Source organism: Aspergillus niger (assembly GCF_000002855.4).
Source record: "Aspergillus niger supercontig An13".
Lineage (NCBI taxonomy): Eukaryota > Fungi > Ascomycota > Eurotiomycetes > Eurotiales > Aspergillaceae > Aspergillus > Aspergillus niger.
The window spans coordinates 12,464-35,713 of NT_166528.1; the positions used below are offsets into that span (position 1 = coordinate 12,464).

Sequence of the window (23,250 nt, forward strand, 5' to 3'; positions counted from 1 at the left end):
CTTTCATTATGTCATTACTAATCAACATGTCTACCACCAGGCAGGCGTAACAGGAATATCAGGACAGAGAAATGGGTAAAAAGGAAGCACAAGACGAAGCTAGGAAAGAGAAAGGGAAATCGGGTATCTAGATCAGTCCACACAAAAAGAAAGGGTATTATAGAAAGAAACGTGGAATGACAATGAAGAGGGTGCAAGGCAAGGCAAAGCGGAAAAGGTGAGAAACTGTACGGATTGGCGCGTGGCGGCAAGGCAGTCAAACAACAGCCATACTGCCTGCCCTGAGCAGAACTAATAGACCTGAAGAGGAAATAGTGTCTCGCAAAAAGTTCGGGCGAAATGGAGGACAGGAAACGCGATTCAAGATCGCTGACCTTAGCTAGAGTCTGCCAAATCCGTAGTGCCTGCGCTCAACCCTGGCAAACCGGTCATGGATTCAGATGTCCGCCGACTTTCTGCGGCAACACGAACACTCCCACGAGATCCCTTGATGAGGTGCCCACTCTCAACGCGGTCCTGTAACATCTCGTCCAGAATGCGTGACACGTCGTCCATGCCACGCCCTTTTTCTTCCGTTTCTTCTTCTTTGAGTGGTGAACAGAGACCAACGGCTGAGTCGTAAGCCGCTGAGTCATCACCATCGGGTTGATGTTCCTGACGCCCAGGTCTATCTTTCGTGTCTGACACGAAGGAGTCGGCTGCTGAGTGGGCAAGATCTCGATGTCGAGCAGCAGAGCGAAGGGCAGCAAGCATCCGGTCTTTGTCGTCTAATTGTAGACGAAGCTCATTGATCTCCATGTCCTTCTCCCGTAAAAGAGCTAGCACATCAGGGGCGTCAGAAGTAGCACTTCCGGCCTTCATACCTATGGACATGCGGGAATGACTGGACCGGCGTGCTTGAAGAAGTCGCCGCTCCAATGTAGAGATATAGCGATTCTTGTCGTTGAGATCGGCCTGAAGGGCCGCGATTTGTCTTTGGGCGCTTGCTTTCCCATCTGCAAATTCGCCAATAAAATCCTCCTCATCTTCGTTCCCAATATGCCCGTTTGAGAAAGGTTGATTACCGGGATAATCACTGCTGTTAACAGAAAGGAATGAGACTGGACGAAGCGACGAGTGCCCATATGCACCTAATGTAGACTGACTGAGTGAAGAACGCAAAGATCGAGATCCAGTCTCAGTAGCCGACATCCTTGATAGGCGACCAAGAGCGGATATGCTTCCATAGGTATTTACACCAGTAGACTTGGAACATAGAATCAGACGATTCAAATGCTCGATCCTTTCCTTTAATGCCGTCCGAGCCAGTTGCATTTCAAGCATTTGCTCTTCGTGGCGTGCCTGCGCTTCTTTTTCGAGCTGCTGCTCTTCCAGCTTCAGCTCCTTCTCAGCTTGAGCCTTGGTCTGACTCTCTAACTGGTTACGGAGCGTCTGAATCTCCATACGATACCGCTCCAGGAGAACTCTGCTTCCGGCATCACCTCCACCACTACCAAATGCTTCCTCCGCTCGTTTAGCATGACTGACAATGCTGTTCTTGGCTCGGGCTGCGAACTTCAAGGTGTTAAGGGTTTCGCCGGAGTGAGACTTGGCTGCTCCTCCTAGCTGAACCGTGCAAAGAATACTGACCAGTGAGTTTCCTGACAAAGCAGGCTGCAGTAATCTCGTGAGTTTGCTGTCTCGATATGGAAGGTGTTTCCCCTCTTTATCAGTTGGATTGCCCGTCTTATCTCTTGCCTCTGATAGCTTGGAGATGATGGTGCCCAATGTAAGTAAGCTTTTGTTGATGTGGGCACCTTCTGTTCGCCGTTCCTTGTCCTCGGCAGCGCGCTCTGAACCAGCAAGATCGATTAGACTGAGCGTCGACACTCGGACTCCACCTGGAACCAAGCCTGACCTTCTATCTTGAGAAGCTCCAGCAGGCACTCGTTCCCTGCTCTCAACAACAATTTGAACAACCGCGTGACTTCGAGAGCTGCGAGAGTTAAATTGCGTGCTACCGGTCCGCCTAGCATGATCGCCCCTCGCGATCACACGGAGAAGCTGTGTCGGGCTTTGAACAATTTCTTCTTTCAGTGGCGTGGCATATACACCACGTTTGCTGTCTTCGCGGAGCTTGATTTCCTCCTGTTGAGGGACAGCGGTTCCGCCAGATACCGAGGCTGACAGAAGATCGTGGATTTTCTCATTGTATATCTCCAGGTAGCTGACACGCAATAAGAACTCACGATGGGGCGTTTCCCTGATGAAGGAGAATATATCTGTTATTGCCAACGGTATCACTCCCGGGGAGGTTGCGGTTCCTTGCATAGAAAAGGTCTTGCCCGTACCAGTCATGCCGTAAGCGAAGACTGTACCATGATATCCTTCCATTACCCGCCTTACTAGACGTTTCGCTGCAGAGTCGTAAATCTTTGCGTTATGTTCATGAGGGGTGAACACGTTATCTAACAAGAAGATATGAAAGAGTAAGTCACGTATACCTTGTTGCGCCCGAAGGAAATACGAAGGATATCCTTACCAAACGAATAATCACCGCCCTCCTTTCCGTTATAAGAGATAAGGCCTTGCCTCCCATCTACTGACCATTCAGAGGTCTTTGCGACTTCGGCACCATTCACGTCAGGGCGTACTCGGACGCTCACGATGACATTCCCCTTTGTCTCTTTCAGCCTAGAGTTTGATTTTGGTGCGCCTTCATCGGGATCTTCAAACGTAGTTGCACTAGTTGAGTAAGATCCCTGCGCAGATGAGCTTCTGCTTTGTGATGGGGAGGCTTCCGCATCTCGTGCTTCAATAGTCGAAATGGATTTCGCATCCCCAGCGCCACTTAGTAACGATGCGGTATTAGAACTCCGATGACTACTGGTGGTTCCAGTACTTAGTCTCGAGCTTTTCCTGGCCTTTACACTCCCAGATGGATGAACGCCCTGTATTCCCGATATTGAAGACGCAGTAGAAGGGCGGCTTCCCGACCTAGGTGGCTGAGGAAATGCTGCAATGCTGATGGTTCGTCGCAGTGATTTATCAGGGCTACTCGGAACCCGGCTACCAGCAACGGTCCGCGATGTGCTGGTATTGGTCATCGAGCTAGACAGGAGGTGTCTTCCAAGAGTTGATCTAGGGCTAGAAGGGGTGCGCGTCTTGAGGGACGTCTGGGATGGGGACGGCGCCCTTGACGTGTCAGATGCAACAGGAAGGCTTTTCCGTGACCTAGGAGCTGGGAATTGAGGACAGGGCCCAGCCGCAGAGGTCGTGGCCGTCCGCGACGACGGTGGCAAGGTTGACATTTTCAGGTGACTGTGTATTATATGAGGAATTCGCAACTTATACCATGCGGTGCTGGCACATTAACTTATTACTCGGAAAGATCCGCGGCGGCCATCCGTAAGTGCCAGATTAAAGTCCCAAATTCGCGCCTATATTAGAAGAAAAGAATCTGTTAGACTTGCAAATGAAAAGTCCTTGAGACATGTAACAATATCACCATATGACCGGCCTTGGGTTGGATTGCAACAGTCTGTCACGCGTTTGTGCCTTTGTAGAAAGAAGCTTGTATGATTTGTGAGGAGATAGGGGAAAGTAGTAGAACAACAACAGGTATACTAGGTTGTCAGGGCACGAATATGGTGACTCACCTTGATTGATATGAGGCAGTCCCGTCTTTCGAAGGCCGAGTCTTGAGTCGGACGTTTCCGCAAATTGCCCAAAGACTAGGATGTTGCGGGCTGAGATAAGGGGACTGTAACGTAAACAAGCGCCAACCTTTGCGCACGACACAAATGTGTCCGGAAGCCCTTGCTGGCTGGGTCTCTTGCAGCGTTGGGCACGTGTGTAGGTTATGGGCCGATGTCAAATATCCCGTTTCAGCCCTGGCAGACTTGGACAGGCTTCTTTCTTATTACGACAGCGGCGAACTGAGAGCGGCACTGCCGAATGATGGATGGCGTTTGACGAGGGGGCGCTGATCGGGAGCGTTAACACCTGAGAAGAGAACCTGTGCGCAAATCAGGCATGGCCAAAAGAATGGGTAGACAAGTAATCAATCTATTCAGATAGGCAAGATACCCCGTACGCCGCAATTCGCCTCGAACGCGAGGCGTTGGGTTGAAGGAGGCTTCAAGGGTTGGTCCTTACTCTAGTGCCGCGCGGGACGGGTAAAAGGCCGGGAGCAGGTTATGAGGGGCGCAGTAGCAACTCACCCACTCCCTGGTTAAGAGTAAGAGAATTAATTGCGCTCGTGATTATACTATACCATCGTACAGTCTGATGATGCTGGTAGTTGAAACCATTAGTTACCGGCACAAATGAGCTGCTGACCGTTGCTTCCGCCGGCACCGTAGCAAGTAACCATAGCATAGTCCGCACCCCTTTGTGGTGGAATTTAGCTCTCGGACAGTGGACCTTTCTGGAGCCTGTGATACCTGATACCGGCAAAATAACTACTGTAACTAACCAAGGATCCAAACAAATGTGCGGGAACTTTGTATAGGATACCTCCTATACGGTACTACCTGGAAACTTACAGTAAGTTAGAGATCTACTACGCTAGTTGGCAGGCGGATGGGGGGGTCCATGGTAGAAATCCTTTTACCGGACGATGTTTTATCTAGCGCTCAAGTATCTAAGATTTTACTCGAGCATACAAATTCATGCTGCCGTATTCGACATCATACCCATTTAGTACCAGTTTCACACCAAACATACTAAAAGTGTTGGCCTGGCGTGCAGTCTTAAACTCTGTCTACGTAAATATGCGGCAGTTCTTCTCTCATCCAACGCCACAATTTTGGACAGTGTGTATTGAAACCGAGCAATACAAGCACTTCGAGCTCAGCTTGCCGGTGTTTACAACACATCTTCCCTTTGTTAAAGACGGTTCCCCGTCTACAAATAGTACCTTCCCGTTGGATTGTTTCCACCGACTATTCCGTCAACACGGTTTTTGGATTCGTAAAGGGTAATCATGTCGGATGAGGTACTGTTCTGACATCTCGAAGTGAAGCAGTGATATTGCTAATACGTAGAACTACAATGTCTGTGCTGTGTACCTATCTGGTAGGGGAGATCGAGCACTTACTGTCCCATTTCTAAAACACCTCTCGAGTGGGTAAAACTGTGAGAGGGACCAGACGCTAACAGACGGAAGCACTCTTTTAATGTTTAATTAGACCTTGTAAGGGGCTTTGGAGTTATTATCATCTGTACCAGCCACCCTCTGACCGAAACGCTATACACTCCATAATATTTATTACTACGGAGTACTGCCCTACATTTTCCTCCATCCACATGTCCCTAAGGATGAGGTGGCTAATTCCCTTGCCCAATTCTTAAGCGGCTGACTCAAATAAATATCTTTACATGTGCGCTGCATAATACAATAATTTTCCATCAGATGCAGTGTGCAGGACAGAGCACTGCGGCCGTTCCCATGATAGGGGTTGAGCTTTGTCGATCAATTTCTCCTTGAAGGTACCAATGTCGATCCCTACTACTGAGCGGTCCTGCTTGCTTTTCCGCACATAGGATGCCAAGACAACAGCATACACAGCATGAACCCTTCCAGCCACAGAGCCCGTTTGACGGACGCATGCACACATGAAGGATTTCTCCTTGTCTGAGACCTTATGGACTAATACGAATGACCCCTTCGAGTCATGATGTTTCCAACTCCGCAACTGTTAAGGTATCGACAATTCCAGAAATTGGCGAACCATATAGCGGCTGGTGTTAAGCCGACAACAATCTTCTGCTGAACTTGCTACACCAAACGAGTCGGCATCAACTTGCAATGACTATTCAGTCACCTTGCCGCATGTCTCTGTCTCCTTTCTAGGTGCAATCCGCAATGTCGATGAGCGGACCTTGTCTCGAGAGATGAACTTCACCAACAATGAGCCGATTGCCATATCCCTTCCTGGGGGAGCACAAGTTGACACTGTGGAAGACCAGCTCTTCTTCCATGTCAGCATTAATCTTTATACCCCTAAGAATACCTGACTTATATTTTACCACCTGCTTATCCTTGACCTTGATATGACTTAGAATCCTCAATGAACTTATGTTGGATATTCCCCGAACCGTGTGATCTTTTTGATCATCGGTATGGCACACAGTAAGCTAAGGGACCAGGGGAAATTCAAGTGTAACCGTGTGCGAAGCGTCGAGGCCGAGAAGACGTATATGTGTTTATCAGTCCCTTGCCGCGCCAAAATCCAATTGTCGAGCGGCATTTCTGAAGGGAGTATCGTTAAGTTCTCCACCTCGCCTCGTTAAATCATCGCCCATCTTTTTAGTTCCGCCAACTTTTCTAGGAAGATCTTGTTTCTTAGTTGGCTTCGGTTCAGCAAGCCACCAGCCGTGTTGTAGGATTTGGCAGGCGGTGCTCCGTTTTCTGGGATCCAAAGTACACATCGACATGAGCAAGTCTGCCCCAACAGGCCCAGCCGTCGGAAACTGCCTGAGAAAAAAATCTCGACCTTGTAAGGGCACAATATGATTCGGATCGGCTGGTATGTAATTTGGCAATTTAGTTACGCCAGGCCAGTTCTCTTCAGTTGGCGTCCCGAAGGCTTCGCAAATCTTGGAAATTTGATCCAAGTCTGAGTTCCCTGCGACAAATGGGACCCGTAGAAGAAGTTCGGCAAAAACCATTCCCATGGACCAAACGTCGACTGCTCCAGAATATTGTCGCGCACCGAAGAGCAGCTCGGGGGGTCGATACCAGCGTGTGATCACCTGGTGTGTCATGTTCAAGTATGGGTCAGCGAACGACCTGGCCAAACCGAAATCTGCCAGCTTGACCTCGCCGTCAGCGGCGACTAGAAGGTTGTTTGGTTTGATATCTCGGTGCAGGATGTAATTCTCATGACAGAACCAAACACCCCTGGCAAGCATACCCATCCAGGCCTTAACATCGGCAGCCCCGTAATGAATATTGTTATCCCTGATGAGCATCTCTAGATCACCGCGTGGCAGGTACTCGAGGACCAGATTGAGGTTTTGATCTTTGGACGAGAACACATCGTGGAGTGCAATTATATTTGGATGAGAAAGCTCCTGGAGGTATTTCACTTCTCGAATAGCGTCCATAGAAAGCCCATCCTTGTATTCAGCATTGACCTTGATCTTTTTTATTGCAACGAATGACGATGGGTCGGTGCGAAGGTGCCCGAGAAAGACTACAGCATAAGTTCCCTCACCCAACTTCTTATCTGCAAGATTGGCTATTGATTAGTATCGCCTTGCTGATACTGCTGAGATTGTGATTCAAAGTATTATAGAAATGACAGGATGTATTGGATAGTGGAGTTACATTAAAGCGAGCGATGGGAGTTCAGTACCTTTTATGTATTTGTGCCTCACATCGTCGTTAAGTTGCTCCGTGATTTCGCGGTCAGGATTCTTCATGCGCTGGGGCGGCGATGAGCCCTTTGGCTTATTAGGTGAGTTGATTCCAGATTCATTATCGAGCTTATTGCCTGTATTCGAGCTTGAGGCGGCAACTGATGAGGCGTGGGGAACCAAAGGCGAAACCGCCATCGTCTGCTTATATGCCCTCAATCCCAATGGGCAGGGAGAGGATGATTAGTGTCACCGATGCAGCAGCAGCATTCCAGAGAGCGTAGATCGACGGGTAGTGAAAGTCGACAGTCAAGAGTGTCGGACTGGTCGGCAAGATATGACAAAAGTTGCCTGAGTATATGCGAAGCTAGGATCAGATTTCGGAGTTTTGTTGATCCCGGGACTGCCCCGGAACTGCGCATGCCGCCGAACTTTTCTCCAGGTTGGTCGGGACCGAGTGTGAAGGCATCTAACTCTTACTACGCTACCAAAGTGACTATTTTCAGCGACGGGGAAGGGGCCCGAATTTTTTCAATTCCGCATCCTCCCGAATTCCCTGCTTTTTAAACGAACCATCGATAGTGCTCAATCAACAACTTCGAGAGGGCATCGGTTGTCTTGAAGAAGCCCGACGACATAATGGCGACGCGCAGCTCGCACCGCTTGTCCTTGCAAGTGATGAGGTCCTTGACGATAAGCAAACAATTCATACGAAATCTTCATAAGAACACGGGCACCCCTTCTCCGCCGTCACCCACTCCCTTCGTTCCCGATGTCGAGACCTTTCTTAAATTGATCGGTCGTGGGATGCACAAGCACGCGAGCAAGCTGCCTTCCTGGGATAAGCTATTCACTTCCAGTTCCACTGAACTTCGAGATCTGGGCATTGAGCCCGCACGTCAGCGGCGTTACCTGCTTCGCAAGATGGACAAGTTCAGGCAGGGGATCTATGGGCCCGGTGGAGACCTGGAGAACGTGGTCGATGGCGTTGCGCAGCTTCGAGTTGTTGAAGTCCCAACACTGAACAAGGAAACGTCGCACCCTTTGAATTCCTCGGCTACTTTATCTCCGGGGATGAAAAGAGTCATTGTCAACATTGCGCCGGATGCTTCTGAATACACTCATGATCCCACGAAACCCCTCAAGAAGTTTGCCCGCATGAAGATCACTGCCGGTTCTGCTATCAGTGGCCCGTATCTCCAACCGATCAAAGGCACAAATGGTAGTGCGGCCCTAATCAAGGTCGAAGAGGGCATGTGGGAGGACAAGCTCGGCCAGAAAGTGGACGGTGGTGAAAGGAGACGTGCTGAAGTTCGGGCCAAGAAGCGAAGCGAAGAGAGGAAGAAGGGAGTCTAAGACTACGCCACAAAACACACATACTTGTTCTTACCTACCTCCGTTGTATCTTAAAGGGCACTTATACTGACTCATGTCACATGTATTATATTTCATAGATTAACAGTTCTTCCGGCTATTGACACTGTTTCCCATCGCGTTCAAGAAAAGAATTCTATTTCTGATAGAATGGCCGTCCCATAAGACGCCTGTATGGGACAGTCGCTTTGACTATAGATACATTATGGCCTCTTCAAATTGCGTGTAAACCACGTAAACATAACACAATCCTCACTCATAGTCAACCCTAGATCAAGACATTGGATTGAAGTACTGTACAAGTAGCCATTACATGAGTATGGAACCGGCCAATAAAGCCCCAAAGGAAACCAAGAGTAAAAAAAGAAAATTCCATGAAATGACCAATTCCGAGTCAATTTCATCGTATTACATGAGAGGTTTAAGTACAATCACCGAACGCGGTTTCTATACAGTAACAGGCAGGTTGTCATGATTTAATGGTGGTAGCGCGCTTCTCAAATTGAATGATGGACTTCCCAGCGGGCTTGGAGAAGAGAGACTAGAATTGGTCAGCTTTGTCAATCGTAGCCATAAAAGTCGACGCATGATCGGTCTGAAAAGGGTGTAGCTTACCGAGTAGTCTGTTTCCGGGATATCCTTGACGTTTGGCAGGTTGCGGAACTTGAATAGCCTCACCAAAGCCGCAGTAATCGCACCAAGTTGCACGTAGGCGAATTGTTCACCGATGCATCTGTGACGTCCCGCACCGAACGGAAGGTAGGGGCTATTAGTTCCTTTGCTGACAAGTCCATATCCATAATCAATTTGGTCTTCTTCTTCCGCACTAGCCGCAATAGTCTCATCCCAACGGTGAGGATCCCATTTGAGAGGGTTGGGGAAATACTCCTCGGATCTTGCGGTAACACCAGGTGACGAAAGGACATTGTGACTGTTGGGAATAACATATGGCGTGCCATCCACAGGCATAGGGTTTTTGACTGCGCGGATGATTGAATGGATTGGCGCGTGGATTCGTAGTGTCTCTTTGATCACTTTAGCGTGCAAGTCAAGTTTCTGCAAGTTATCATAAGTAAGAGGTGGAAGATCTGACCCAAGCACACGGATCTGCTCAGCATATAACTCTTCCATGATTTGCGGGTTTCTTGCAAGGTGCAAAACTATCCATGAAGCTGTCGACGAAGAAGAATGCTGGCCAGCCATCAGTAAGGCGATCATCATGTGTGCGATTTCCTCGTCTGGAACCGGAGTGCCATCTTTGTATATGCATGACATGAGATTCCAGACCATATCCTCGGAATCCTTCTTGTTTCCACCATTACGGCGTTCCTTGATAATCTCCATATAAGTTTCGGTCATCTTTTTCTGTGCAGCATCACGTTTCCGGTTGTGGGGAAGTGGTGCCCAGGGGAGCATGAAGTTGATAGGAGCAAACCCCATGTCAAGATCATGATATAATTCGGCGAAAGTAGAATCGAATCGGCTCCGAACTTCCTTTCCTTGAAGCGAACGTGACGCGGTGTAGATGGTGATTTCTGCGATGGTTTTACAGACGTCGAAAACGCCACTTGACCCTTTAAAAGCCGCAGAATGCTCGACAAAATTTTCTACCTCGCCAGTGATCAAACGAACGTATGAACGTAGGGCATCTGATGTGAGACCAAATTTGACAAACTACCATCATTAGTACATGTGCCAAAACTTTCTCAACGCTCAAGCTCACCTTCTTCTGCTCCATAAGTTTGGCATTGGGACAATCGTACACCACATTACGCCCAAAGACAGGAGTTGTAAGCGGGGAATAGACTTCTTCAGCACAGACATCACGTAGCTTTCCGTTTAAAATGAAATCGTTGCCCCTGGTTCCCAGATAAACTGTTGTCTTCTTGCCGAGGAGAATGAATGTGAAAATATCGCCGTACTGTAGGTAGATTCGAGTCAGCACAAAAACAAAATATCGATACCTTCACAATACCAGTCCGTACCTTTGCGCGACAATCGAAGAAGAATTTATAGGGGTCCATGCCATAGCTAATAGTGCTACCTATGAATGGAAACCAGTGAAACACCAGAGGAGGCTCATTGGGATTCTTGAAGAACAACTGTCTTAGGATATTGAAAATGACAGAGACGGCCAGCAGGGATAACAGCCCGAATCCCAAGACTACTAGCACTGACGTGTTCGAGCAGCGCTCGCAGAGGCTGTCGAGAACAACCGCGAGCAAGCCCATGATGGGACGACAGCGGGAACAGAATAACCGGAATAGACTGATTGAAGTGAGTTTGTTATGTTCACAAGGAAGAGTGACTCAAGCAGAGGCACCTTCCTAGCCCTCGGCGTGGGAGCGCGACGGATGCCTGTGTAAATTGCTTGTAACGGCGCAGGAAAGTGCACTTTGGGAAAGAAACAAGCAAGAGAGAAAAACGGCAGCACGCCACTTGCCAGTAAGTGAGCGCCCTTAGTAAAGTAATACTAGTAGCCTCGACCCGCTCACGGATTCTTGGTGGGCGTACCAATTTGAACGGATCCGCGCCCGCGGCTCTCCTAGTAGCAGGAACTGGACAGTCCAAAGTCTGAAAGTACCCAGCCGTTCCTCGGAGTGGGTCCAGGCCCGTTCCTGCCCCTGGTTACGGAGTACATAGCCGTAACTACAATACGAAATACGCATTTTGCTACCCAATATCTAACTTCCTGATTAGTAGTTAAGAAACTACTAGTGGTAGTACTCCATACTAGAACTACTAAACGTTCCCATTGTGTACTAGGAGCGCTGATACAATCTATTTTCCCATGCTATACATTGTGGAATGTATAGCTCCGCCCTCTTTATTGCAGTAAATGAGAAAGGTCCAAGACTCTCACTACGTAAGTGTGTGTGCCGAATATGCAACCCATCGATGCAGGTAGGTCCTGCATACGAAACAAGCAGGATTGCCTGTCTATTGAAGAAGCTTTCCCTTGCAGCAATACGAAATCCGACCTCTCTTTCTTTTTTGCTTACCTTGGTTCTGTTCGAATTCAACTCGTGTGAGTCATTGTAAAAGTACCCATCGCATGATATTGGACGGCTCTAGTCGGCATAAGTACTAAGTTCCGATGCGTCTGGAAGTGCCCCTGGCTAGCAATTGAAAGCTAGTACGTCTATGAAGCAAAGCTCTTAGTCTGTGTATGTTATACAGTCAACTCAAGCTGTTATTATTGTAAGTAATAGAAAGTCGATTACAGAGTATACTTGACTCTTGTCTATGCCCTCAAGTACTCGTAGAGCACGCTAATGCCACCCAACCAAGAAAACGGCCAGTCCTCCTAGGAATACACTCAAAGAGAACTCGGTTTCTGCCACGGCCAACATAAACTCGATTCGATGGCTTCAGAGGATCTCCAGTTGCACAATGCTGTCTCCTCTTCAGTTATGCCCATGTTTTGGTTTGTCATCGAACAAAACTGGGTCACCTTGTTCTCCGAGGTTGACAAAGTTATTCGGGGCACTTTTCTCGTTAGGTGATACTTCACGCTCTCGTGCATTTTTGGCTGGATGGTTGTGAACACGTTTCCCAGCATCGTTCTTGTGGAAAACTTTGACAGGAGCACCACTTGTCCGCTCATGTTCACTGTAGCGAACATCATTGAGATTGCTGAGAAGTGTTCTTTCGCGCGCTAGCTTTCTTTTTGAAAAGTCCAAATTTCCTAAAGCCCCAGTCAGGCCGTCTGTGCTGTCGGTAACACTAGGCTGCTTTCCTGTAATCCATGGGTGCTCTAAGCATTCATCCACCGTGATTCGGTCGTCGACATTAACTGTGAGCATTCGGTCTATCAGATCCAAGGCCAGATCACCCACAGTGTCCCAATACGGAGATGGATAGTCGAAGCTCCCTTGTTGTATTTGTTGTGCTAACGTGTACGGGTGCTCAGTTGTGTATAGTTCGTCAGAGAATGGGGGAAATCCGCAAAGGCATATGTATAGAACGACTCCGAGAGACCAGACATCCACAGCCTTTGTGTATCTTCGATAGCGCCGCTCCTGCAAGATTTCTGGCGCGACATCTACAAAATTAGTATTATCGTTCCGGCATCCGAGTGGATTAGGAGACTCACAGGTTGGTGTGCCGCATCTTACCAACAATGATTAGTTAGCACTAATATTAAAGAACATTGGAGTACGTGCCATACAGTGTGGTAGTAAACGAGTCTTCACCAATAATCTTGGCTAATCCAAAATCACCAAGTTTCACTGTCAACTCTTTGTTGGCGACAAGAATGTTTTCAGGTTTAATGTCACGATGAATGATGCCTCGGTCATGCTAACACTCCGTCTTAGTCGCTACTACCGGGAAAAACAAAAGATTGGCAAGGGAGTTGTAGAACATACCAAATACTTCAGCCCTTCAAACAATTGGATAAAGATGCAACGAGTCTCACTTTCTGAAAATTTCTGCTGGCTGATAATCAAGTTGAACAATTCGCCTTCTGGAGCGAGTTCCAGGACCAGATAAACGCCGTCGCTTTCGTCGAATGTATCTCTGAGGCAAAGCAAATTCGGATGACTGACGCCCATCAAGATACCGATTTCCTGATGAAGAACTTCATTTTGGGAATGCTGCGAATCGCCAGAGCGTTTCTCGAAAACTTTTACAGCATATTGAGCCCCCGTAGACCGTTCTACGCAAAGGTAGACTGTGGCGAAGTGGCCTTTCCCAAGCTGTTGCAGAAGCCTATATTGTTGGCGGAAACGATTGGTATCTCGTGTCCGGGGATATCTGAAAACAAAACGTGCTTCATCTAGAATAGTGACCTCATCACCATCTTCAAGTTCACGGTGTTTGTTTTGGCCCACCATTGCATCATTGACAAAAGTACCATTAATGGAAAGATCCTGCAGAAAAGCAACGGCATCGCCTTTCCTATTTTCCGAAAATACCAAAGCATGTCGATTTGACACAGTAGGTATATTAATCACCAAGTCTGGTAAGCTTAGTTAACTGTTTGTGTAAGAAAACATAATCAGGTTTCCTACCGCATTCAGGGTGTCGGCCTATCAGGTAGCCACTAGGTGACAAAGAATTCACTTGTTTACGTACGGAACCCGCACTCATTTTCGCCGCCCCTTTACTGGAGTTAGTTGTAGATGCTGCGGATTTGCGCTCCTCGCATCCTCCGCGTTTCCTCAATACTAGAGGACGGCGGACCTTATCATCAAGCGGAAGAAGGTATCCCCAAACTCCCTCTGCAGCTTCGTCTTCGACTTCATCGGCAAATGCTCTAGGGGGATAAACAAATTGAGAAAGGGCTTGAGTATCGCTAGGAGGCGATGAACTAGCTTGCGGGAGTTCTGAATTTGAAGGTGTCCGCCGATGCGAACTTCGGTCAGGCTCATCTGGTATAACAGTCGTCTCCTTTTCAATGTCTGTGGCAGTTGATTCTCGTTGGGTCAAGGGTGTAGGCAAATAGGACTGATCGTCTAGAGCTTGTGCTTTGCTTTCGGGATTGTTCCTCTCTGAGCGTCGTGGCTTTTTAAGATCTTGTGAGTCATTATCAGCTGAGACCTACATGTTTACGCCATCGTCAGTTCAATTATTAATGGGGAATTTAACGGTAATGACATACTCTGCCACGCTTGAGGGAGCTTTTTTCGTTGTGTGGTGCCATTGTATTGCCTGTTCACATCCTATAAAGCACCAACAGTCACAAGATCAGCTTGGCTTTCACGCCTCAAGAGTCGAAAAATGGCATAGAAACCAGAGTATAAGCACTGGAATATTGCCAGGCCCTCCTATGCTTCGAGAGTGGGGGGAATGCTCAAGTGTAGAAGTTGAGGTGTATGATCACTGGAAAGATACGGGCGAGTAGACCAAAGGGGCAGGAAGAGAACGGAAAAAGATTATTTCACTGAAATCCCTAGATTGGCTAATGCGAAAGATAGACAGAGCGATCTATTGTAAAATAAATCAAGGCTGCAGTGTACATAGAAGTCGGTCACAAACAACCTTTAGCGTGTGGTACCTCAGCTCCCGGCATCGGTAGGTTGAACCGAGCTACACCTTCTTGGGTCGTCATTTATCATAAATACTGTCACCGCTTTCGACCCAGCACCCCTGGACATCGTATAAATTCGTGTGGATTACATTGGAGATGAAGGATATGCATGGTCTTGGATAATTAATATTTCGAGAATTTCTGCCACATAATTGGACTTAGGATGCTTGACTTAGCCCACATGTTCGAAACGGCTAATACTTGGGTACTGTAGCACGTAGTTTGTAGTTGGCCTGTGGTTGAATCCGATGTCACTAGTTAACTAGCGAATAGAGCAATGCCGGCTTTAACATTGAGCGACTCTTAATCATGTTCGAAGCTGAGTACCAGTTGATATCGCGTCATGATTAGTAGCTGTATAAATTGTTGATTATATATGTACAAGCTTACACAATAGAAAGGCACAGCAGGACCTGAGCGGAGATATAGTATTTTATTAATCACTGCATAGGAGCATAGCGTACTGTTTGAAAGTGAAGACAAATACAACACTACATAAGATTCTCACTAGCCATTAAAGTTTTCGAAGGAAGCATTATGCTCTTAAAGGAGTATCCTCGCCTAAATGAAAGCAGAAAGTCACTGTCATGAGTGAAACACGATTCACGATTCAATTACAGAAGCGTTTAAGGCCCACGTGTCTGCCGTACCGAGGTTCTGAGGGAACCAGCTCCCGTACTCCGCGGGACGATAACACATAATCTCCTATCAAGGGGCTCCCTGCTACCTTAGGCAATTGACATTAGTGCTCTGAAAAGCAACAGTCTATTCGTCACCACACGCATTCAAACGCGATAAACGCTAATTAGGTGGATTTATTCGGTACTATGGATGGGTAGGCCGGCTGCATATCTCTTGGGTAGAATTTGTGCTGATAGGAACCGTAGCCCCTCGACTATTAGAGCTTCGGCTCTGAATAGGCTTGCGGCATTAGCAGTCAAGGGACCAGAATGCGGCAGCGATTCAGACATCGCACGACTCGCCCAGCAGTCACTCTGTCCCGCTCACTCGTCGAACGATACCCTCAACGGTATCTTGCAAGCCCAAGCTCCTACATCACGGGTGCCTATGGTTTGTTGGCCCCTTTTCTCAGTGCCGCTTCGTAGGTGGCTTCTAGGCTGACCCCTTCAGGGCATGAGAGAGCTAGATGTGCTAGTTGCTCTATGTAAAGCGTCTCCTTCAGTGACCAATATCGAGCATGCTTCGAGACTAGTATCACTTTTGTCACAATACCTTCCCGAAGCGCATAGCCAACTTTTCCGCCCTTCACCCTTTCTTCACAATGTGAAACCTTCGCCTTGGGAGAGCCTAACTCATAACCTCACGCTGGCTCTCCTCTCCCTGGGTTCGAGCTATTCATCGCTGCGTAGTATCGTGGCTGGGGCTTTCAATGAGTATCTGAGCAATTGTGCCGAAGCTATCAAAGCAGTTGCACCACTTCATCACTACCAAGCGGAAGCAAACAGTCGGGATGCCGAACAGGAATCAACCAGCGTGCTATCGATATCCGCCTCTCTTGTCGGCTTCTTGGGAGCTTCGGCTGCACTCTCTTCATTCTGGGCTCCCAGTGAGAAGCTTCATTTAGCCAACAACCTGCGTTCGATGCTCTGCGAGCGGTTTTTGGTAGCCGTGGAGACTGCCTCGTCTATTGTACGGAATGGAAGCATGTCTGGTTATCTGCTCAGGGAGTGGAGAAAATACACTCGCCGTTATGATTCTGATGGGCGTCCTCTTGGTGCTATGTTACTCCAGGAAGGATTCATCAGGTTTCTCAAGTCATGCGTTACACGTGCGGCCGACATGAATGGCACATCAGGTGCCGAGCTTTCACACGATCACTTGCTTAACTTAAGCACTTCTAAAAGTTCTGATGACACAGAGATCGCTCTTACCGATCGGGTGGCGGCTATCATCGCTGATGAGATCCAGCTCTTAGAAGATGGCTCCGATTATCTGCGACTTGGCTCCCCCTGGAAGCAACGGCTTGCTTTTTCTATGAAGGCCCTAGCTTTAGTCGGATACCTGAATTGTATCATTCTGTGTGAAGATACAACGAACAAAGAAGACTTTGTTTCATGGCTAGAGGATACACTTATGGATCCGAACCAGATGGCTTATGCTGAATTAGCAACAGCGGTTCTGAAAAGCATGGCAGTTATTTCGCGAACTTCCATAACAATTGCATCCTCAGGAAGCCGCTCTTTGTTGAGATTCATCGTTGAAGGAGGTGCACCGACCGGTACCACCGGTTCCATTGCAGGAGAATGCCTTGCACATATTCTCGGTGGTCTTTCCCAAGATTCTGTTATTACCACTCTCTACTCCTTAGGGAACGTTCTGAGCTCTGGCTCAGGCACTGACAAGTCGTACCAGAGCCACATGCCTGGGGATAATTCTGCACATGGAAATACACCTCTCCCCATTCCAACGACCAGAACTGGCAGTGTGTTTTCGTTTTCAGCTGAAGACGAAGCAAATAATCTTTCGTACAAAAATGTCGTCCGAGCTATTGTACAAATTGCAGTTAGCTGCAATGATGAGAAAATAAGCGCTTTGGCGCAGTCCATGTTGCTGCAGAAAATTGGGAAGGTAAATGCTACTATTGACGCTTTCATCATTACGGAAACAGCTGCGATATCATTAAGTACTGGGCAAGCTGAATTTCAGCTCCTGCTCAAGTTTTATGATCGAGCATACCGTGATGGTGTGGCCAGGGGCTATAATAGCGTTACTGATGCTGTTAAGAGTGCATTGGCATATCTATCTATCACGTTGAAAAGAGACTCGCCACTATACGGTGTATACCTGGTTCACTTACTGGAAAATGTCGTAAACAAGGGTGATGCTACCGATCTCGAAAGTGAGAGGCAGAAGGAGCTTGCTCTTGCAGCGGACGAAATCAGCCCTCTTCTAAGGCCTTTGGCTTTACTCGTGTCGTCAGACAAGGAACAGCAGGATAACGCGGATACCATCACAGATTATGATCAGGATGTGTCTGCTCTATTCCGGGATGCATGGTTCAATATCGCGGTACATGGGATATCCATGCATTCGGCTGTTGGTCAAAGCCAATTTGAGGAGCTCCGCTTACTCGCCAAGCACTCTCCTCCCCTTGTCTCCGAAGACCGTATGGAGGCAACGGAAAGCGACGTTGAGCTGAACACAATCCTTAGGCGAGGAATGGGCTCACAACGCTTCCAAGAGCAGAAGCGAAATCTCCTTGCTGAACTCCCTGGCCACGAGGCTGAAACAAAGCGGTTAAGCTACCCACAAGTGGTTTTCCTCAACGCTACGATCTTGGTCGAAAAATTTCGTGCGCTGTCTGGGAAATGTACCGGGTTTCTTGATTACTTCCGCGACCCGGCCATAGCTACTACAGAAATGGCTAGCTGTATGAGTGCGATTGCAGAGAAAGTAGTGGCCAGTTACCTTTCGCTGACGATGTCCGGAAAGTCCGAAGGCTTTTCTGTTGCCTATCTATCAAGAGAGCTGGCCGGCTTCTTTATCGCTTGCAGCCATCGTGTTGAAAGGGTACAAAACGTCGCCGTACTCTGTGCTAACAAGATCATAAATGAATGTCCATCGGCACTGTGTGAGAAGCACTCCCTTTTCGCTATGCTCGAGCTTTTGACCGTTATGTGGCGCTCATGTCTAGAAGGAGAGCTTGATGAGTTTGAATGGAATCCTTCATTTACTTCACCTACAGGGTTGGTCAAAGCCGATCTACCCGACAACTATAACTTTAGGAAAAAAACATTAGATGTTCTCCTTGAACGATCTAAGACATGGGTAGCGGCGGCCATGGATATTGCACCCTTGGATGTAAAAGGCCTACTTCAGGTATGATATCCAGCTATTTTGAGCCTTGGAAAGCGACTTACACAATTTGTCAAGACATATCTGTCCCTTTCGGACGACCATGCTGGATATGGCAACATTCTGTTGGGGCGCTCTTTTGCGCTTGAGATGGGATCACTCATACCGAGCAGTGATCAACGTCTTGGTAAGACAACACTTCGGTCTTGAGTGAGCTACTGTTATTCTGATATTTCTATGTTCTTCCAGGCTCAATGGACAGCCACGGCCTAAGCAAGATAAATGTCGCTTCCGACTTCATTTCTCAATATTCCACACGTCAGAACTACAGAACTTTGTACGCACAAAGTGTCAGTGGCCCAAGGCAAGGAACTAGTGGGCTTTGTGGTTGGTCATATCTCAACTGGTGGGCGTTCAAGGTGCTAATATGGGATAACCAGCTCACAATATGCTTTCCGGGTCTTTTTTGTCTGCAAATACAGTCATGGAGGATACCCTGTATCAACTCTACGCACGATTGAAATCAGGAGAAGTCGTCCCTACCGTCGCCGTTCGTGATGCGCTACGGCAAGCTGCGGGCCTCCTATGCAGTGATAATGACCCTTCTGCTTTCCTTGCTCAGTTCTTAGTCCAGATACCTTTTGAGATATTCTCGAAGGAGTCGATGGACATCGGTATATCCCTTTGGCTCGGAGTAATGCATGAGAATCCGAGAGTGGAGTCCAAAATCTTGGTAGAAGTTATTGGGTCTTGGGAAAAGTCAATCCAGCGCCGAAAGGGGCTGTTTGACCTAAACTGCAAGTAAGTGAATATCGTCTGCTAGCACATACTGAATCAATGCTTATTCAGGGGTACACAGCTACGTTGATCCAATGTTCAGCAAGATCGAGCTGCTCCCCAGCGACAAAGCTCTGATGGCGAAGAATCAACAAAAATCCCAAGGTATCCTAACACCTCATTTCCAGCTTCTTCAGTTCTTTGAAAGTCATTTTGCTGCTGTTCGGCTTGCAAACTTCCAGGTCAAGTCACTTTTCGGCCGTCTTGTTGATAAAACAAGTGTGGGACTATTGCACGCCAGTGGTCACCCCCTGGCCAGGGAACTACATTTTCGTATTGTCTTGTTCGGTCTAAGGGTATTGAAGGACTCCCGGTTACCAGACCGAAATCTTGAGTGGAAGCTTAAGGACCAGATTTTGTCCGCCGCTTTAACTTGGTTTAGACATCCACCGAAGTACGTTTTATCTGGTTACTACTTTCGATTATTCATGCTAAGCCTGATGATGTGTAGGTGGTCTTTCGGTGGCAACCGGTTACAGATCAAGGCCGAGGACAGGATCCTTGGCGACGTTTCTTCCGCTCTAGCGGATGTGGCTGGCGTTACTGGTCACAGTCGCAGCTCCTCTAGGACGCTTCAGGCAAGACAGGAGCTTCTCCAGATCCTTCTGGAGGACGAAAGGTCACGCCTTAGGGTCTGGCTTTATCCCTTGGAGCCAGACCGGAAACATAACATGGCACAGTCAGCCGCAGTCAGAACTTTTACAGAGGTATGTTATCTCGTCAATAAGCATACTGTTCGATACCCGTGATATATATGGTTGTAACTAACAACCCATGCAGGATGCAACAAATCTGCTACGTCTGGCGTGGTCCGAAGCCCCAGGGTTGGCCATACATCTTTCCACCCGCTTTCCGTCTTTAAAGCTGAAAAACGACATCCGGTGGTTGGTGCTCAACTTTCCGGACAAGGCTATCGATGAGCCAAGTGCTCTTGAGGTCATTTTTGGGTCTGCTCTTCCTGCCGATGTCCATAGTCAGCTGAAGGTATGTCAATCGTCGTTTATATATTCTAGATTTTGGACTGATGAGGGTAGTTTCTTCTATACTGGGCCCCTGTCAACCCCGCCGAAGCTCTGACTTACTTTCTGCCCACCTACGGGAACCATCCCTTCATACTGCAGTATGCGATGAAAGCCCTCGAGAGTCATTCAGTCGATGTTCGTTTCTACTTTGTGCCACAACTGGTCCAAGCTTTACGATACGATGCACTGGGCTACGTAGAAAGATATATCATGGAGACAGCTAAGTTGTCTCAGCTGTTTGCGCATCAAGTCATATGGAATATGAAAGCCAACTCCTACAAAGATGAAGATTCTCAAATTGTGAGTGTAACCGAATGTTATCTGTCCATATACTTTTTAACGAGCAACATTAGCCGGACCCTCTCAAGCCAACACTGGACAAGTTTATGGATGCTTTGATCTCAAGCTTCACAGATGAGGAACGTGAGTTTTATGAGAAAGAATTTTCTTTTTTCAATGAAATCACGGGCATCTCCGGAAAGCTTCGACCCTACATCAAAAGAAGCAAGGCGGAGAAAAAGGAGAAGATCGAAGAAGAACTCCGTAAGATCAAGGTGGAAGTCGGCGTATACCTCCCAAGCAATCCCGACGGTGTTGTTGTAGGGATCGATCGCAAATCCGGCAAACCTCTCCAGAGCCATGCAAAGGCGCCCTACATGGCGACGTTCAGGATCCAGAAAACAAGGGCACGGTCAGATGATGACAAAATCACCCAAAAAGCCGGTGATGGACGATCTTCAAATGGGGTTCAGGAGACCTATGAAGTATGGCAGTCAGCCATTTTCAAGGTCGGTGATGACTGCCGCCAAGACATGCTAGCTTTGCAAATGATTGCTGCTTTTCGGGGCATATTCGCTAGCGTTGGGCTTGATGTTTGGGTGTTCCCATATCGAGTTACTTCAACGGCCCCCGGTTGTGGCGTTATTGATGTGCTTCCGAATTCGATCTCTCGCGATATGCTGGGCCGTGAGGCAGTCAATGGTCTGTATGACTACTTTATTTCCAAGTATGGAGGGGAGGAATCAATCCGATTCCAGGAAGCACGCACAAACTTCGTCAAGAGCATGGCTGCTTATTCTGTTATCTCCTATCTCCTACAGTTCAAGGATCGGCATAACGGGAACATCATGGTTGACGACGCTGGCCACATCATCCATATTGACTTTGGGTTCTGTTTCGATATTGCACCAGGAGGTGTGCGATTCGAGCGTGCCCCCTTCAAGTTGACATCTGAGATGGTTGCTGTGATGAGCGGTACTCACCATGCACACACCCATCCAGGTAGCGGCTCAGGTAGTGGGCTCGGTCTCCCCGGTGGTGGTTCCCATAGCCCTACAAGCACGCAGCCTTACAAGTGGTTTGAATCACTGGTCGTTAAGGCATTCCTTGCTTCGCGTCCGTACAGTTCCAAGCTGTCTCACATCGTCTCATTAATGCTTGACAGCGGTCTTCCCTGCTTCAAGCCGGATACGTTGAAGAACTTCCGCGATCGATTTGTACTCGATAAAACCGAGAGGGAAGCTGCTGAGTATATGCGCGAGCTCGTCCGCAAGTCGTACATGAGTGTTTCGACAAAGGGATATGACCAATTTCAGCTTCTAACCAATGGCATTCCCTATTAGGCCTCATGAGCTCTTTCTATACAGGGAACGCGGCGGGTGGGAGGTCCTGCTTTCCTGCCACAGCCCTCCCTTGCCTTTTTTGTTCGTTCCGCTTGGCTTTCATGCTACTCTTGGGGTATCTGCTATTCATATAGATGGAGTCGATCATCCAACTCCTCATCAATGCAACCATTCCCATTGCAATTACTTCTCTTTTCAGTTAGGAACAGACGAGTGTCCAATCGAGGAGCAAGGATATATCAACACCCCTTATCCCTAACACTCTTTGTGGTATGCTTTCAGGTGAAGGGCAAAGCCCGAGTGGTGGCTCATCATCTCCCCGGAAATCAATAGTGACATCTGTGACCCATTCATTGGTTTACTTTGAGCTTTTAGATTACCTGCAATTCGATTTGCGAATACTTAATAGCCTAGGCCGAAAAATGCATATATGATGCCGTCCGGCACACATTATACAAGCAGTTATCTCTCATAAGAATCCTCGGTCTCGCAGTAGGCAGATGAATGTATGTATAGTATACACTTACCAGATCTTGCCTGCTATCTATGCATTCAACGTATGCATGATCATGATCGACTCGGAATTCCCCCTCCAGTCAAAAATAGATCAGGTTACTCACAGTAACTGATAGGTGGGTAGTCAGGCTCATATGGGAGCGCGTTCCCTCACAATCCTTTTCCACTTCCCTGGAGTTTCTTAAAGGGCGATATCAGTGATCATTCGCTGTAGCCAACTAGATGCTTCACCAAATCCTCTTTCCACCTTACCTACCCTGTCGTCTACCAACGTGGATTCTATTTCCGGTCTTTATGGCCTCCCTCCCCGTTCTTCCTCCCTTTTGGGATATGGGTAGTACTGGCTACTGATCTAATCTGGGCTCCCGATGGGCTGGCAATATATATATATATAGTACTAGTCTAGCGGACGATGCACTAGGCGACCCAACAACCGAGTGGTCGTGCATCAACTATGTATGTACTACGGTTAACTAGCACCTGGAGTCATAGAATTTTTTGAAGTTCACGGCATTTTCTGTGTAATTAGATATTCACAATGTCCAACCGGAAGAAATCCTACTATGATGGAATTGGGTGTCTCATTCCACTAACCTCATCATGTATTTGTTCCCTTTCCATTGAATGGTCTTGAGCCACACCGACCTTGAGTCTATATAACAACATTCAAACATGAATGCTTAAG

General features: G+C 47.8%; 7 protein-coding genes across 7 annotated transcripts; 2 read left to right on the forward strand and 5 right to left on the reverse strand.

Moving 5' to 3' along the window:
* Window positions 1–375: 375 nt before the first annotated feature.
* Window positions 376–3,290, reverse strand: An13g00050 (uncharacterized protein; the record flags this gene model as incomplete). The annotated part of the gene is made up of 2 exons (XM_001396110.3): window positions 376–2,447; window positions 2,522–3,290. 2 exons carry the CDS (start codon window positions 3,288–3,290, stop codon window positions 376–378), a joined length of 2,841 nt encoding a protein of 946 aa, XP_001396147.3.
* Window positions 3,291–3,901: 611 nt separating this feature from the next.
* On the reverse strand, window positions 3,902–5,088 carry An13g00060 (hypothetical protein; the record flags this gene model as incomplete). The annotated part of the gene is made up of 6 exons (XM_059743757.1): window positions 3,902–3,997; window positions 4,264–4,424; window positions 4,457–4,514; window positions 4,708–4,744; window positions 4,901–4,981; window positions 5,081–5,088. 6 exons carry the CDS (start codon window positions 5,086–5,088, stop codon window positions 3,902–3,904), a joined length of 441 nt encoding a protein of 146 aa, XP_059604563.1.
* A 1,104-nt stretch (window positions 5,089–6,192) lies between these two features.
* Window positions 6,193–7,410, reverse strand: An13g00070 (uncharacterized protein; the record flags this gene model as incomplete). Its single annotated transcript, XM_059743758.1, has 2 exons — window positions 6,193–7,214; window positions 7,344–7,410. 2 exons carry the CDS (start codon window positions 7,408–7,410, stop codon window positions 6,193–6,195), a joined length of 1,089 nt encoding a protein of 362 aa, XP_059604564.1.
* A 573-nt stretch (window positions 7,411–7,983) lies between these two features.
* On the forward strand, window positions 7,984–8,700 carry An13g00080 (mitochondrial 37S ribosomal protein mS41; the record flags this gene model as incomplete). The annotated part of the gene is made up of 1 exon (XM_001396113.1): window positions 7,984–8,700. One exon carries the CDS (start codon window positions 7,984–7,986, stop codon window positions 8,698–8,700), a length of 717 nt encoding a protein of 238 aa, XP_001396150.1.
* A 465-nt stretch (window positions 8,701–9,165) lies between these two features.
* An13g00090 (uncharacterized protein) lies at window positions 9,166–10,949 on the reverse strand (the record flags this gene model as incomplete). Its single annotated transcript, XM_059743759.1, has 3 exons — window positions 9,166–10,392; window positions 10,442–10,639; window positions 10,704–10,949. 3 exons carry the CDS (start codon window positions 10,947–10,949, stop codon window positions 9,166–9,168), a joined length of 1,671 nt encoding a protein of 556 aa, XP_059604565.1.
* Window positions 10,950–12,125: 1,176 nt separating this feature from the next.
* An13g00100 (uncharacterized protein) lies at window positions 12,126–14,093 on the reverse strand (the record flags this gene model as incomplete). The annotated part of the gene is made up of 6 exons (XM_059743760.1): window positions 12,126–12,763; window positions 12,815–12,831; window positions 12,890–13,020; window positions 13,089–13,681; window positions 13,734–13,765; window positions 13,963–14,093. 6 exons carry the CDS (start codon window positions 14,091–14,093, stop codon window positions 12,126–12,128), a joined length of 1,542 nt encoding a protein of 513 aa, XP_059604566.1.
* A 1,196-nt stretch (window positions 14,094–15,289) lies between these two features.
* An13g00110 (uncharacterized protein) lies at window positions 15,290–22,049 on the forward strand (the record flags this gene model as incomplete). Its single annotated transcript, XM_059743761.1, has 11 exons — window positions 15,290–15,330; window positions 15,592–15,823; window positions 15,884–18,592; window positions 18,647–18,755; window positions 18,818–18,955; window positions 19,009–19,369; window positions 19,428–19,799; window positions 19,857–20,112; window positions 20,186–20,389; window positions 20,440–20,727; window positions 20,781–22,049. The coding sequence occupies 11 exons, from the start codon at window positions 15,290–15,292 to the stop codon at window positions 22,047–22,049; spliced, it is 5,979 nt and encodes a 1,992-aa protein (XP_059604567.1).
* Window positions 22,050–23,250: the final 1,201 nt, after the last annotated feature.